Source organism: Choloepus didactylus, chromosome 17, assembly GCF_015220235.1.
Source record: "Choloepus didactylus isolate mChoDid1 chromosome 17, mChoDid1.pri, whole genome shotgun sequence".
Classification (NCBI taxonomy): Eukaryota; Metazoa; Chordata; class Mammalia; order Pilosa; family Megalonychidae; genus Choloepus; species Choloepus didactylus.
In genome coordinates, this window is record NC_051323.1 from 1856152 (window position 1) to 1873071 (window position 16920).

Genomic DNA, 16920 nt, shown 5'->3' on the forward strand with positions numbered 1-16920 from the left:
ACATTTTTCCCTATCCTTTCACTTGCAATTTCTTTGTGTCCCCGTGTCTAAGATGAGTCTCTTGTATGGAACATACTGGTGGTTCTTTTTTTTTTTTTTTCTTTGATCCATTCCGCCAATCTATCCCTTTTAATTTGGGAGTTTAATCCATTTACTTTCAATATTATTACTGTGAAGGCATTTCTTGTATCAGCCATACTTTCCTTTAGTTTATGTTTGTCAGATATATATTTTTCCCTCTCTCTCTTAATGCCCTTTAATTTACCCACACTGAATCCCTTTAGTACCGAACCTTTCTCCATCTCTCTCTCTCCTTTGTTTATCTGTCAGTAGGGCTCCCTTTAGTATCTCAAGTAGGGCAGGTCTCTTGTTGGCAAATTCTCTCAGCATTTGTTTGTGAAAAATTTAAGCTCTCCCTCAAATTTGAAGGAGAGCTTTGCTGGATAAATAATTCTTGGTTTGCAATTTTTCTTACTCAGAATTTTAAATATGTCATGCCATTGCCCTCTCACCTCTGTGGTGGCTTCTGAGTAGTCACTACTTAAGTCTTATGATGTTTCCTTTGTAAGTGGTGAATTGCTTTTCTCTAGCTGCTTTCAGAACTTGCTCCTTCTCTTCAGTATTTGAAAATCTGATCAGAATATGTCTTGGAGTGGGTTTATTTGGATTTATTCTATTTGGAGTTCACTGGGCATTTACGATTTGTGTATTTATGATGGTTAGAAGATTTGGGAAGTTTTCCCCAGCAATTTCTTTGAATACTCTTTCTACACCTTTCCCCTTCTCTTCCCCTTCTGGAACACCAGTGAGTCTTATATTTGGATGTTTTATATTATCTATCATATCCCTGAGGTCTATTTCAATATTTTTTTATTTTTTCCCCATTCTTTCTTTTGTTCTTTCATTTTCCATTCTGTTGTCCTTGAGATCACTGATTTGCTGTTCCCCTTCCTCTAGTCTTGTACTATGAGTATCCAGAATATTTTTAATTTGGTTGACAGTTTATTTCCATAAGATCTTCTATTTTTTTATTTACTCTTGAAATTTCTTCTCTATGCTCTTCTAGGGTCTTCTTCATATCCTTTATATCCTGTGCAATGCTCTCATTGTTTGTCTTTAGTTCTTTGATTCATTGCTCCAAGTACTGTGTCTCCTCTGATTTTTTGATTTGGGTGTTTGGGTTTGGGTTATCCATATAATCTGTTTTATTCATATGCCATAAATTTTTTGTTGTTGTTTTTGGCCTCTTGGAATTTGCTTAACTTGGTAAGGTTCTTTTAGGAAATGTTGGCAGATTCAAACACTTATCTCCAATTTGTCAGATCTACAGCTTTGTGGAGTACACTTTAACCAGCAGGTGGCATCTGTGAGCAACCTATTTCCTTATAACCAGTTCTCCCCAACTTTCTCTTTGTGATTATTTGGGGTGTGAGTCTTTTGGTGTCCAATGGGTGCACCAAGTTTGCATGTGTAGTTGGTGCTTCTGGCCCTGAAAGTGGGGCATGTGTCTGAGTGTTTAGGGAGGGTGGGCAGCTTTAGTAATCAAATCTCCCAGTTGTTTCTGGAGATTTAAAGCTGTTGCAATAGTCTAATCCTTCAACTCAGTCTCACCACAGTTTGTCTCTGCCACTGACTCACAAGTCCTTGGTATTGGCATATAGTCTCTGGGACTTGTAAGTGGGTTACTCTTCCAAGCCATGCCCTCCTAGGTCCCCTGCTGAGGGAAGACTGTACTACCTCACAGATGAGTACCATCCCCCAAGGGAAGTTCTGGGCTGCAGGGCTGTATAGGGGTGGTCCCAGTCTGCTGAAAGGATGGCTGGATGGGACATGTTAATTTCCTCATTTTCACACAGCTCCACCTTCCAGGCTCTGAGACAATTAACTGTGGGTGTGCAAAAGTCTATCATCCATGCCCTATGTTGTGGTATGTGCCCATGTTGTTGGAAACAATTCCTGTCACACTGGGTTGTTTAGGGCAGCTCTGGGCTGTGGCACTGGTGCTGGCCAGGAGTGTTCCCAGCCCTCCAGGAAAATGGATGTAAGGGGACTCCCCCCTTTTCTTGGGGAGTTGTGTTCAGCATATTTTCTCAGCCACTAGACTTGTTCCTTTGTCTCTCCAAGACATCTTAGCTCTGCTCTTGCCTGGGCCCAAATTGCAAGTCTTTGATGCTTTCTGTAATGGGCTTCTTAGAGTGATTGTTTTAGAAACAGAGAAAAAGATTTGGAAAAAAAAAGGGCCCTTCTTGCAGAGCTAATGGGCTATTGATATGCTAAGAGACAAGGAGATTAGGGCCATTAAGGAACAATCAAGAAAGCAGAGAAACCACCTCTTCAGCTCTTCAGAGCAGGGACCTCGCCCTCTTGATTTGCATATGAGCCTGACTCTGCTTGAGTCCTGCCCTTCTCCATATTATGTTCACCGGAAGTCCAAAAAGTTTGTTTTTATTTTTTTTATTTTTAATTTTTTTGCTGTTTTTACTAGCCCTATCTCCTCCCTGCTGGGTTGACTGCTTCTGGATTCTCTGGTGTCTGGTCTCAGTCTATGTATGTTTGGAGTTTTGATCAGCAGCCTGAGTTTTCAATCAGAGCCAAATTGCAGTTCTCCTTCTTTGTTCCCAGCACAGACAGCCTCTCCTCCCATGGGACTGAGCCTCACAGGGAGGGGCACAGGTCCCCTGGCCATGAGAACTTACAGACTTTGCTGATCGCAGCTGTTCCATGCATTTGTGAGTGTTGTATGAAGTATGTCCAAAGTCAAATTGCTCTGCAGAGTCCAGTCCGTGCAGCTCCTGGATTTCTACCTACTGCCAATAATGAATTGCCTTAAGAACCTCTTGATATTGAATATTACTGATTGACCAAGTGAAGTCCAGGACATAGCACAACATAGATCTAGGCAAATTTCACCCTGCCAAAGATCTGATTCTTGGCACTCCATTCTGAGCACTGTCTACCAATTTCCTTATTGCTGTCTTTGCAACTATATCTTTTTCTATGACTTAAATTTTCCATCTTCTTCCTGTAAAAGACATCATTTTATGACTGTTCATATGATGTAAATTCAACCAAGGAATGTCTTAGGATTGGCATGTCAGAAGGCAGCAAATGGAAAAGAAACCCCTAGATTATCAATTCAAAGTAATTTGAAAAATATTTAGCATAACTTCAGTGTCCTTAAAATTAAATATATATTCTGTTACAATAATTGCATAAACTAAGCTGTCAATACAAAATACACAATCTGAGTTTTAGCATACATGAGCATTCTCTTTCATTACACTTTGTAATTCCTCAGTGGAGAGGGAAAGTCTTGTGAATGATCAAGGAGAAAAATGGCAAAATTAGAAAATAGAGAGAGATTCTACGTTTGAAGACTAGACTATTCATTTACCTTCTAATTGAACTTTGTGAATCTTCATGTTTCCTAAATTCGTGGTGTGTGTTTTGAGAGAAAGCAGAGGATTAACACTGATTATCAGGATTTTTTAGTGTTCTATAAAGTCGGATGTGGACAATGATATAGACATTCTTATGATATATCCCCATAAATTTCCATTTCACTACAATGGGAGAACAATTTTTGTGTGTTTTGAGAAAGCTGGAGAAAGTACACCTGGTTATCAAGTTGAAATCACCATGGTTGGAGTAGGTAGATTTCAAGTTCCTCCTGATGGGATGAACTCAGGAAAGGATATCACCAGTCTGGAGTTTTCCTGTTGGAATGTAGGCCTGGGTCTGTTCAGGACAAGATTTAGGTTGGAGTCATGTGTGCTTGCCAAATCTATCAAGGATATGAGGGAATGTCTCAGGAGCAGTTCCAATTTGGAGAAGCATGTGCTGAAATGGACAACATAACATTTTATCAATGTAGGGACAATAGGCAATATTTGGAAATGATCTGTGGAATGAATCATAGTATGGAAACTATGTTGTTTCCTGATTCCTGATTTGGGTTTGTGTGGTTACATAGGGGAGTGTCCCGGTTTTGAGGAAATATACACTGGAGGATTTTGTGTTAAGGGGTAAATGTGATGAAGCTATAGCCACTTGGAATCTGAGGGGAACAGGAGTTCTTTATATTTATATTTCAATTTTTACATATAAGATCTAAACATTCTATAATTTCAAAATAATTTTCAGTTACCATGTCAATATCATGCCATTAAGGGGAAACAAGATTAAAGCCCATTATAGAGACTAAACTCTACATGAATCCATGTCAGTCAAAGTTGTAAACTACCCTTCTCTTGTGTTTGAATTCAACAAAAGAGGCAGAGTTTGAATATTATACAAATGGCCACTATGTCTTTCATGTTATGAATGATTTTGGGATGCTGTGGAAACAGCACCATGTTTGGATTCCATTTTTGCATGAGCTCCTTATTCACCTGGGCAGACTGCTGTTTTTTCCAAGGCTGAATGCTGCAGTTAAAAGGAAACTACTTGTAGCTGCCTCCTCCAATCTAGCTGCATGACCATCTATGTTCTCTGCTTCATTTCATTCTCCATGATTTCCAAAGGATGCTGATTTTCACTTTTACTACACTACTTTGAATCTATTCCATACATGTGTGATTCCAGGTTCAGGCATAGAGATGCTTAGAGTGTGGTGACCCCTCACTGACCCTTCCCCCTCCAGGTTCCTACTGGAAGCTTTAGTGTTTATAATGGCAGAAGGCATTGACTTATCATGATTGCCATGTGGCAGCTGATGATGTGCTTGAGGGTTATCAAATGCTGGCATTTCCCCCCATGTGTCAAGTAAACAGAACTTACCATGTGGACTTGTGCAGGGAGCTTCTTTGGAGCATCCTTCAGGGCTGGCTTAGGGTGTGGGGTGGTCACAGGATGAACTTGTGCCCTCCCCTGGCCTATTTAAGATGAGGAATGTGGAAAATGATCATGGGGATCCCTGAGACTCAGCATCCCCATGATGGGGTGTAAGGTCCCTGGGGAGCGGGCAGGACAGGCAGATGGAAGGGGATTGATGACAGCAGGATAACTGGGCCAAGTCAACCACACCAGAGTTAACAGAGGGAAACTGATCCAAGGTGACAGAGAAAGGAGGGGGTAGCACCAGAGTAAAGGACTCTGGGTGCTTGGAAACCAAGTGGAGCCAGAGAGAAGAGTAGCCAGGGGAGTCAATGAAAAGAGGGCTTGGTAGTGCCTACCTTGGTGACTAGGAGGGATTGGAAGGCACACACAGGAGGAAGCACTAGGGTAAGGATGGAAAATTGAAATGTAGAGAATGGAAGTAACATTTCCTGAGAGATGAGGCATGAAGAAATGTGATGAGACCCATGCAGACCATTGTGTGAACTGACATGGCCTGATGAGTTCCTAAGGTGATGTCTAGATGGGGTGAATGTGGACTGGAAGGAAAGAATAAAGAATTAGGGGCAAAAATGAAGGGAGCAACAGTGTAGGGTACATTTAGGCATGGAGTGGGGAGACAGGGCACAACATTACAGGAAGGTGAGGGGTCTACTAGTCTCCCTAAGTGAGATGAGACTGTGAGAAGGGAAAACTGGAGTGAACAAAGGCATGGGGACCTGGGGTGAATTTGGAAAGGGGGAACAGGATGAAGAGCTTAAATGAGGAAAGAAGATTGGAGATTCTCTAAATCTTTGTGGCAAGGGAAGGGGGTTCAGAGGCCCTTGGTGGACCTGGGAAAGGTCATTGGCCAAAGTGCAGATGAGCTGAAAGAGATAGGAGCAGAAAGGTGAGAGGGCCTGGGTGGACAAAGCAATTAATGGGGTGACAGGAGGCTGACTTAGGTGAAGTGAATGGGGGCCTAGAGGTGAAAAGGGAACATCCCATGGGAGGTAAACTGAGGTAGGGGAAGAGCAGGTCCCAGGGCAGGTGCAGGGATGAGATGCTGAGTAAAGGGCAGAAACTAAAGGAGACAGGCTGGGCCTAGGGGACCCTGTGGAATGAATCTGAGGTGAGGGTTCCCTGAAGATTGAGGAACTGTGGTAAGCATGATTGGGAAGGAGGGGACAATGAGATAAGCTGGTGGGTGATGGGACAAACTAAGGTACCCAGGGTAAACTGAGGCAAGAGTTGGGTGATGGTGCAAGGAGAGAGTGAACAGGGTGGCAGGGTTAGTATGAGGGGAAGCCATGATGACTGGGGTAATTTCAGCAGACAAAAACTAAAGCCAGGTTAATGGATGGGAAAGACCAAGAGACAAGAGGAGAACAGAGCCCAGGCCAGAGAAGACAAACTGACTATAACTATGACATTTCAAAATTACAGAAAACATTTTCTCTTTGAATTTAAGAAGAGATATTTGTGGGATATTGCATATAAATAACCAACTGATATTTCTACTAGCATTCCTTAATGCTCATCTTCCCATTAGATGAGATGATACTCAATTTAAGCAAATCTGCATTGAAGTATTGACACAGCTTTCATTGAGCCTCATTTTTCAATAAAAATATGATTTTTAAAATACCGTTATTGAAAAAGAGCTCAGACTTCAATTAGAGATATGAATGAAGCAGATCTGGTTCAGACTAGGGCAAACACAGCCAAAGGGTAAAGGTTGAAACTGAGTGTTAAACTTCCAACTTCCGTGTGAGACCAAGGGAGGAGATGTTTATTTGGTGCAGGATCTATATTTTCTAAATATACCTTCTACAGTCAGTTTGTTCAAACACCACAATTACATCGAACTTTGAATAGGAAGTGAGATATGGTAGGTTTGTATAGGTCAGAGTGAAATAGCAACACATCCCAAAGTAATTTGAGCGGAGAATAAAAATATATATGCAGGAGCTCCCTGAGGAGCTGGGGGAAAATACAGAAGTGTTGGACTTCCTCATCTGGATTGTTGCTGATGTTCTCACACTGAGGACTGAGGGCTTGGTATACCAAGCCCTCTATCTTGAGGCATGCCCTTATGAAGCTCATTACTGCAAAGGAGAGGCTAAACCTGCTTATAATTGTGCCTAAGAGTCTCCCTGAGTACCTCTGTTTTGCTCCAATGTGGCCCTCTCTCTCTAGGTAAGCCACCTCAGCAGGTGAACTCACTGCCCCCCACCCCACCCCCACATGGGACCTGACTTACAGGGGTGTAAATCTCCCTGGAAATGCAGGATATGTCTCCCGGGGAAGAGTCTGCCTGGCATTGTGGGATTGAGAACATCTTGATCAAAAGGGGGATGCGAGATGAAACAAAGTGAAGCTTAGATGGCTGAGAGATTTCAAATGGAGTCAAGAGGTCACTCTGGTGGACATTCTTACGCACTATGTAGATAACCCTCTATAGGTTTTAATGTACTGGAATAGCTAAAAGAAAGTACCTGAAACTTTCAACTCCATCCTAGTAGCCTTGACTCTTGAAGATGATTGTATAACAATGTAGCTTACAAGGCATGACAGTGTGATTGTGAAAACCCTGGACCACACTCCCTTTATCCAGGGTATAGATGGATGAGTAGAAAAATGGGGACAAAAACTAAATGAAAAATAGGGTGGGATGGGGGGGATTATTTGTGTGTTCTTTTTTACTTTTTTTTTTTTTTAATTCTTACTCTAATTCTTTCTGGTGTAAGGAAAATGTCCAAAAATAGATTGAGGTGATGAATGCACAATATGATGGTACTGTAACAATTGTACACCACATAGGATTGTATGGTATGTGAATATATCTCAATAAAACTGAATTAAAAAAAAAAACCAATAGTATCTGTGCATGAAGGTTATGTTGGGTGGGTAATAGATAGAATAACAGCCCACAAATATGTCTATGCTCTAATCCCCAGCACCTGTTATATTCCATTATATGGCAAAAGGAATTTTGTGGATATAATTAAAGTTACAGACTGTGAACTGGGGAGATTTACTTGGGTAATCTGAATTTTCTCTGTGGGCCAAACTGAATCACACAAGTACTTAAAAGTTCAGAACCTTTCCTGGATGAAAAATGAGAAAAGAAAGGAGGAGAGATTTGAAGAATTAAATGGGCTTGACACACATTTGTTGGCTCTGAAGATGGAAGAAGGCACCACAAGCCATGGCATATGGGTGATATTTAGAAGGTGGGGGATGGCTCTTAGCTGACATCCAGCAAAAACAGCTATCTCAGTCCAGCAATGACAAAGAACTGAATTTGAATTCTGCCAACAAATTGAATGAACTTTAACATCAGGTAGATTACATGGTCTTGCAATTCTAACCAAATTTCTTATAGTGACTAGGTAATAAAAATTCATTTGAACTTCAGTTGAAGGAAGTAACAGGAATAAATATCAGCCTGAAGTAATCAATAGTTGTAATCTGCCTCTCACAAATTCTCATTCTCTATAACTAACAAGATAAAAACATCCACCAACAGAAATAGAATGACTATGTTACAGATTCAGATTATGTGGAATATAAAACAATGTGGAAAGGAACAGTCTGAGATCTGTCACCCTTCCAAGTGACTCACAAATACACCCTATGCTTAGGAGTAGATATGTTAGTCTGGCTCCTGGCACAGGGTATTAATTATGGGCTCACTTCTTTCTTAGGAGTGCCTGGAGATAAAAGATATTCCTTAGCAGATGAGGCCTGTTAGAATATTTCTTCCTTTTGTTCAAAACTGTGTAAACATTCACTGGAGACTGGTAAATTAAGTGCATTGTTATACAGCACCAGGCCAAACCCTGTGGTCACATGTGATGGGAAGGGAGCTGTGTCCTTCACCTACAGTACACGAGAGTGGTATATGTGGATCTTCCACTTCATCAGCTCTGATGTAGGACCCACTGGCCATTGGGACCGAATTCCACTAGTGAAGATGACCTTGCTTTTTTCTTCTTTGTGAGTTAATGTTCCATTCAGTATTGATTTGAGTGTTTTCGTGGTGACCCCAACACCTGCATGGACTCTGGTATCCTCCATGTGATGAGACTCTTTTCTTATACATAATAGGTATTCTGCCCCAACAGTTTGTGTGCCAACAAAGAACTCTATGGCATGGTGGAGGCATAAGGTTTCATCAGTTCAGTCTTCTCAGGGTGGTGCCACTCCCTGCAGCGGTGGCAGAGGGGGGTGGGGTAGTCCTGGCTAAGGTGCTGCCCTCCTTCAAGCCACATGAGCACAAGTGAGATGCAGGTAATCGCCATTTAAACAGTGAAAATTGTGTAGTGGATGGGGGCAGAGAGGCAGAAGATGGATCTGAGGAAGAGTAGGAAAATTATACCCTGGCTGCTGGCCACCTGCACACTCCCATGGCACCTGCCAACCCCCACAGTGTTTCAGAGGTTTCAAATGATACCCAATGAGAGTCTGGGACACTGTGCAAGGAGCTCCACCAAGTCAAGAATTGTTTTCAGGTCTGATATTAGACTTAATCAACACAGGATATGAAATATATTCATTAAAAAACAGATATAGGCAAAAGACAAGGAAGTTTCACATAGCTTGGTTAGTACATTTGTCCAACAGGGAATTGCAGACTCAGATATCTCCTGGGGGAAGCTAACCACTGACTCCCTGCTGCAATGTATTTCTGCCTGCATGGAGTAGGACAACCAACAGGACAGAAACAGACAAACTCATGCTGGTTTAGTATGGGAGGCTAGAAGCATGAGAGTGAAATTCCCAACTATGGAGGACTTCCCCAAAAGTAAAATCACTTAGAAGACTGTTCAAGAGGCCATAGCTGCCCTTCAGGAAGAGGAAACTTGACTGCATCAATCCACATCTGGTCAGGACATGAATCGGACAGTACTGCCTTGGATGGCAAGAGAAGCATTAATGAGACGGCCTTCCCAGAAGATGACCCCTGTACCCTTCTGTGCTGGTTTGAATGTATTATGTCCCCCAGAAAAAGCCATATTCTTTGATGCAGTCTTGTGGGGAAGACGTTTTAGTACTGATTAGATTTGCACGGAAATGCGTCCCATCCAACTGTGGTGATGACTGATGAGATATTTCCATGGAGGTGTGGCCCCATGCATTCAGGGTGGGCCTTGATCAGTGGAGCCATATAAATGAGCTGACAAGCAGAAGAAACTCAGTGCAGCTGCAGCTGAGAGTGACATCTTAAAGAAGAGCTACAGCCAAAAGGGACACTTTGAAGAACGCACTGGAACTGAGAGGAGCTTCAGCTTACAGAGACATTTTGGAGATGGCCTTTGAAAGCTGACTTTTGCTCTGGAGAAACTAAGAGAGGACAAACACCCCAAGAGCAACTGACAGTGATACTTTGGAGAGAAGCTGAAACCTAAACAGGAACATCCTGGGAGAAAGCCATTTTGAAATCAGAACTCTGGGGCAGACACCAGCCATGTGCCTTCCCAGCTAACAGGTTTTCTGGACACTATTGGCCATCCTCCAGTGAAGGTACCTGACTGTTGATGTGTTACCCTGGACACCTTATGGCCTTAAGACCGTAACTGTGTAATCAAATAAACCCCCTTTTTATAAAAGTCAATCCATTTCTGGTATTTTGCATTCTGGCAGCATTAGCAAACTAGATCACCTTCTTATTGTCCTCAGTGACAGTAGTGGGTGTAGTAGAAAAGACCCACCATAATATCCTGCTCTGTGATGGAATTACCAGCACATCAGCTATTTTCACTGAGATATCTCAGGATAGAAGCCCACCAACAGAGCCACCAAGGAAAGACAAGAGAGGGCAGAAACCACTCACAGAGTGGCTTTGGTTACCTAATGAGGGGACAGACGAGGCAGAAATAGGGGGAATCCTTCCAGAAAAACTGTCAATGTCATGGGGCAGAAGCTGGTCATGTTACAAGCCATAAACCAGCAGAAGGAAGAGGCTCACAGACCTGGAAAGGTTTAAAATTCTGCAGAGCAGCCCAATGAGCTCCAGATGCAGCCCAGGAAAGAACACATGGATTGCTAAGGCTTTCTTCTCTTTGGACCAGGATGGTGAGGAAACAATTCTGACTATGAGCATGATGAGTTGGATATGAATTATGCTCACCATTGCTTGCACCCTGACCTTACTCTTTTTAAAAAGAATGTAGAGGGATGGAGTCAACTCTGGGTCCCCAACCAGGGATCAGAAATACTATGCCCCCATTAAGATAGATGGGGGAAGGGAGATACAAACTTTCTTGGGTCTTGTAGATACAGTTGGTCAAGTGGCACCAATCCCAGGCCTCAGCAGACAAAACAATACAGTACATACCAAAAGATATTTACTGATGGCATGGCTTGATTGAGGAAACTGCAACTCAATGGAGATGAGTTTTTTCACAAACAAAAAACTGTAGACACATACTATGCATAATGTGGCAGCTGGAACCATTGCTGTAGCTGTGCCGAAACACCTCTGTAAAGTATTTAGGTTTCTGACTAGACTCCAGTTAGATCTACATACCTCATTTACAGCACAAGTGACTCAACAATAGGCACACACCCACCCTACATGATGAGGTGAGAGGAAACTGGAATGGACATCTACACAAAAAGGACATCAGGAAGAACTTATTGGGTAGTGAATAAACCTAAAGATATTTGAGCACTAAATACTGCAGTGTAAGGAACAAGCAACTGGAATATATGTTGGGAAATACTGGGTTTTGAGGGAGTGCAGGACCAGAGAGTTCCCTGTTTATGCCACAAATGTGAAGTCCCAATTTCAATATTTTGACACTGGAATGCATTCACCACAGGTTGGCTATGGTGGTATTTCCAGAAAGACCCCTTTTTTTCCAAAGTAGAGGTGATCCAGATGCTTTCCCCCCCAAAATTGGACATTTTGAACACTATGTCTTTGTGTTCCCAAAGTCTTTTTGCAATAAAATACTAATGTATGGAATGACACTGACAGATACTAGATTCTGGGGAATTTTCTGGCCAATAAAACCACAAGTCTCAATGATGTGTGTTTTGGTTTGTCAAAGCTGATAGAATGCAGTATACCAGAAATGGGATGGTTTTTTCAATGGGCATTTATTAGTTATGTATTAGTTACAAATTTACAGTTCTAATGCTATGAAAATGTCCAAATTCAGGCACCAAAAGGAACATACCTTCTCTGAGGAAACGCTGCTGGCATCTGGGGTTCCTGTGTCACATGCGAGGGCACATGGTTATGTCTGCTGGTCGTCTCCTGCATTCTGGTTTCAATGGCTTTCTCAGCTCCTCTGGGTCCTTGCTTATTTCTCCTGGGGCGTTTCTCTCCAAACCCTCTTTTATCCTCTTCACAAAGTACTCAAGTAAAAGATTAAGACTCACCTTGAATAGGCTAGGTCGTATCTCAATTGAAAAAGCCTAACCAAAAGGTCCCAACCACAATAGGTCTGCCTCCACAAGAATGGATTAAAAGAACATGGTCTTTTCTGGGGTATATAACATTCAAACCAGCACATCTTGTGTTATTTACATAGTTTTCTTTTTGATTCCTTTCTAAATTTTGGTGAAAACATTAAATGATTCTTAGGTATCATATGACCCTATTTCTAAAGTGTTTTTATTTATCCATATTTGTGTTCATCCTTGACATGCACCTATAATACTAAGATAACAGTTAAGAATCATCACTTTCTGTTCTAGATGTTTGCATTAACATTAAAAGTTATTTTCTGATTGATATAAATCTTTTTGTTTAGAATTGCATAAAAAGAAAACTAGAGGGCGGCCAACATATTAGACTTTCTCCAAAAATATTTGTTGCTTACATATATGCAAGTAATAATCTATTAATCTCACTTAATATTGCTTCTTACAAAATTCATTCAACATAACTGTGTCACTCCACACTTTTACACTATTATCCTACATAATTTCAACACGAATACTTGTTCAAAATCTTGACTCTGCTGAATTTTGTGCTAAGGAGTCCATAAAAAAATATTTCCTTTTCCATTATGAATTTTCTGATGTGAAATTAAGCTGCAAATGTTTCTAAATTGACTTCAGGATTGTTTCTTCAGCATAAGAGTATTAATGCTAAAGGAATTAGTGATCACTGAAGACATGCCTTCATTCATGACACTGATAAGAGTTTTATACAGTGTGAATTCTTGCTTGTCCTACAAGTGTTGCTGTATGAATAAAGGATTTTGTGTGATTTTTTTCAATAATATCTCCAGCTGGGGTTATCTGGCACTTCCTCAAGAAAGACCTATCACTTGGAACAGTGATGAAAATCCTTCCAGTTTCATCAAATGTATATCATGAGTTTTCTCACATTGTATATCATCAGATCTTATTAAAGCTTTGCTACAAAGTGATGCTGATATTGATTCTCTCCACTATGAATCGGCTTACACTGATGAAGTGGTAGGGATGACTAAAAGCTCTACCAAATTGATTACAAAGCATGTTTCTTCAGTGTGTGAGTTCTGTAGTATGTTTAAAGGATCACTCAAGGGCTGAAATCTCTTGCATATTCAGATTTATAGTACATGAATTCTCTCATGTAACGTAATATTTGAAAATTAAAGCCTTTCACATTTATGGTATTCATAGGGTTTCACTCCAGTTTGAGTTCTCTCATATAGTCTAAGGTTAAAAAGTAAACTATTTCCACAAATAGAAGATATTCTCATGGTATCTCGCCCCTGTGAGTTTTCTCATGTTTTGTAAAGCCAGTACAATGGGTGAAGGCTTTCCCACATAAATGACATTCATAAGACTTCTAAACATTGTGAATTCTCTCATGTACTCTGAGATTAGAAATTCTATTGAAAGCATTCCCACAGAGATTACATTTATAAGGTTTCTCTCCACTGTGAGTTCTCTCATGTTGTCGCAGGTGAACACATTGAGTGAAGGCTTTCCCACATAGAAGACATTCATAGGGTTTCTCTCCAGTGTGAGTCCTCTCATGTCTTTTAAGAGAAGAATAATGAGCAAAGGCTTTCCCACATAGATGACACTGATAAGGTTTCTCTCCAGTGTGAGATCTCTCATGTTGACTGAGGTCAGAAAATGTAGTGAAGGTTTTCCCACATAGATGACATTGATAAGGTTTCTCTCCAGTGTGAGTTCTCTCATGTCGTCTCAGGTGAACACATTGAGTAAAGGCTTTCCCACATTGTAGACATACATAGGGTTTCTCTCCAGTGTGAGTCCTCTCATGACTTCTAAAGTTAACATAACGGGTAAAGACTTTCCCACATAGATGACACTGATAACGTTTCTCTCCAGTATGAGTTCTCTCATGTTCACTCAAGTCAGAACATGTAGTGAAGGCTTTCCCACATAGATGACATTCATCAGGTTTCTTTCCAGTGTGAATTCTCTCATGTCGTCTCAGGTGAACACACTGAGTGAAGGCTTTTCCACATAGAAGACATTCATAGGGTTTCTCTCCAGTGTGAGTCCTCTCATGTCTTCTAAGAGTAGAATGATGGGCAAAGGCTTTCCCACACAGATGACACTGATAAGGTTTCTCTCCAGTGTGGGTTCTCTCATGTTCTTTAAGGGCAGAACATCGAATGAAGCCTTTCCCACATAGATTGCATTCATAAAGTTTCTCTCCAATGTGAGTTCCATTGTAATTTGTAAGGCCAGAACTTTGAATAAAGGACTTACCAATTAGGTGACATTCATATGATTTACGTCTACTGTGAAAATGCTTTTGTTGATTAAAAGATGGCTGGTCACCAAAGGCTCTTCCAAATAGATTGCTGAAACACGGTTTCTTTCCATTGTCTGTTACCACATGTTGAGTAGCTCTGGAACTGTGAGGAAAATCTTCCGGCAATTCACTACATACAATGCCATTCTTTTCAGTATGAAAGTTCTGCTTCTGGGAAGTAGATGAGAGACTGTAAAAGGTTTTTGCATAAAAATCCATTCATATATATATGAATTCTACACTAATCATTTGGTGCAAGTCTGCAATTAAAATCTTTCCCATGTTAGTTACATATCATGTTATTCTCCTGCATGCACAGGGACTGTCTCTTTTGTAACATCTCAACTGCAGAACTATCTCATCAGTTTTGAAGACTATAATATTTAAAAGATTTGGTATATAAGCCATGTTTATACAATTATCCTTTTATAAAAACCTAGGCTATACTTTTGTGTTCAAAGTAATTTTTTCCTAATTTCAAACTATGAAAGATTTTTTCTGGATTAGCACATAAACCAATTTACAATTAAGTGATTGTACTGAATTTCTAACATATTCAACCCCCAGGAATCTAGTTGCAGGACCAGGACTCACACCCATTATGCTTACCAATGATATGATGGTAGATATGTCTTTCCTGCAGTGATGCTGCATTGATAGCATTTCATGGTTTTTGAGACAACTTTCCCGGTCTAAAACAATTGAAGACACAATTAATTGATAGATGAACATTAGAGAAATGAAAATGTTTAAAAGAATGACATGGCCTATAACTGTTTCAAATATGATGCTTATCTGGGAAAAAAACATCAAATTAAGGATTATTCTAAGCAGTATACTTCATATGACATTGACAATTAGAAAAAATTCTCAAGATTGATATATAAGAAAAATTATTTAAAAAATAGTAATGTTGGGGAGGTAAAGAGAGAGAAAATCATTGAAGAGGAGGTCCAAGAATGGGCAATTAAATGAAAGATTAAACTCAATAGTACATAAATACCCATTTCCTGAAAGCCACAGGCACTTGAATACAGACTGACAAGTTAATGCAATAATGAGCACACCTGAAGAAAATTTCCCCAATATCAACACCTACATTTCAGAAAATGTAACTTACTTAAGAAAATCTGCAGGCAATATTTTCAAGAACCTACTCACTCAAAACCAAGGCTCCTCATCATAAAGCACAGGCTCCTACAATTCACCTGAATTCTGGCTTTGAAAATGTCCAGTTTCTTTTGTCCACAGTTCCTCTCCTTGATCAAATTTGGAAGATACATCTGATTTGCAGACCTGATGTCCTGGTTGTGGGGGAAAAAATAAATAAATCTTGAGTTCTGGGCTTAACAGTTTAGTGCCATCAAGTACAGGGAAAGTGACTGTTTTAGTTTCCTATGCTGCTTAACAAATACCATGAAAGGGGTTGGCTAAAACTATGGAAGTTTTTTAGCCTATAGTTTTGAGGCTAGGACATTTTCCAAATCAAGGAATAATAGAGGCAATGCTTTGTCCTCAAGAATCTGGCAATCTGGGGTTGACAGCTGGTGACCCTGAGTCCTTAGTTTGTCACATGGCAAGACATATGGTAACATCTCCTGATCTCTTCCTTTTTTTCTGGGTTCTGTTGATTTCACCTTCCTACTTCAGATGGCTTTCTTTCTCTGGGTCTGAATTTTAATCTCTTACAAAGGGTACCAGTAAAAGGACTAAAACCCATCCTGATTGAGGTGGGACACAGTTTAATGGAAGGAACTTCATCAAAAGGTCATAGTTACAATGGGTATACAAGGACAGGAATGGGAAAATGATTTCTCAGGGTATGCTTGGCTTCAAACCACCACATTCCACTCTCTGGACCACAAAAAGACATGTTATTTCTTAGACAAAATACATTCATTCCATCACAATAACCCAAAAGCCTTAAGTCATTTCAGAAGTAATGCCTAGTACAAAGTCTAATAAAAAATGGTTATGAGTGTACTCTGTCCTAGATCACAATTCCTATGTCTGTAGACTTGTGAAATCTAGAGAACAAATTATCTGCTTCCAATATAAAATGGAGGGACAGGACAGAATAAACATTTCCATTCCTATAGTGAGAAACTGAAAAAACAAACTTACTATGGAAAACTTTATAGAGTCTTAGAGAGAGCCCAGGGTATTCTCTATGGTTTTCTGGAATATTGTTGACCAGGTTTTGGCATATTGTGGCAATCTGAAATATCTGGCCATAGCTTGTAAAAGATTAATCTTCAGAATGACCTGTAGACTATTTGAAATATATTAGTCACTGAAACTTTATTTTGTTTCATTTCTTTTCCCCCTTTTAGTCAAGAAAGCATTCTCAATCCCATGAT

The 16920-nt window shown here is 40.4% G+C and overlaps 1 protein-coding gene across 2 annotated transcripts in view; it reads right to left on the bottom strand.

The window, feature by feature from the left end:
• Positions 1-13355: 13355 nt before the first annotated feature.
• LOC119512496 (zinc finger protein 596-like) overlaps positions 13356-16920 on the bottom strand; it is a 98215-nt gene continuing 94650 nt past the window's right edge. The window contains exons 6-8 of one of the 2 annotated variants that reach the window (XM_037807208.1): positions 15769-15864; positions 15170-15252; positions 13356-14728 (exon numbers count right to left, since the gene is read on the bottom strand). In XM_037807208.1, coding sequence (XP_037663136.1) covers positions 13616-14728; positions 15170-15252; positions 15769-15864 — 1292 coding nt within the window. In that variant the 3' untranslated portion in view covers positions 13356-13615. Of the gene's footprint in view, positions 14751-15169; positions 15253-15768; positions 15865-16920 lie in introns of both variants that reach the window. The other variant, XM_037807207.1, reaches the window with a different exon arrangement.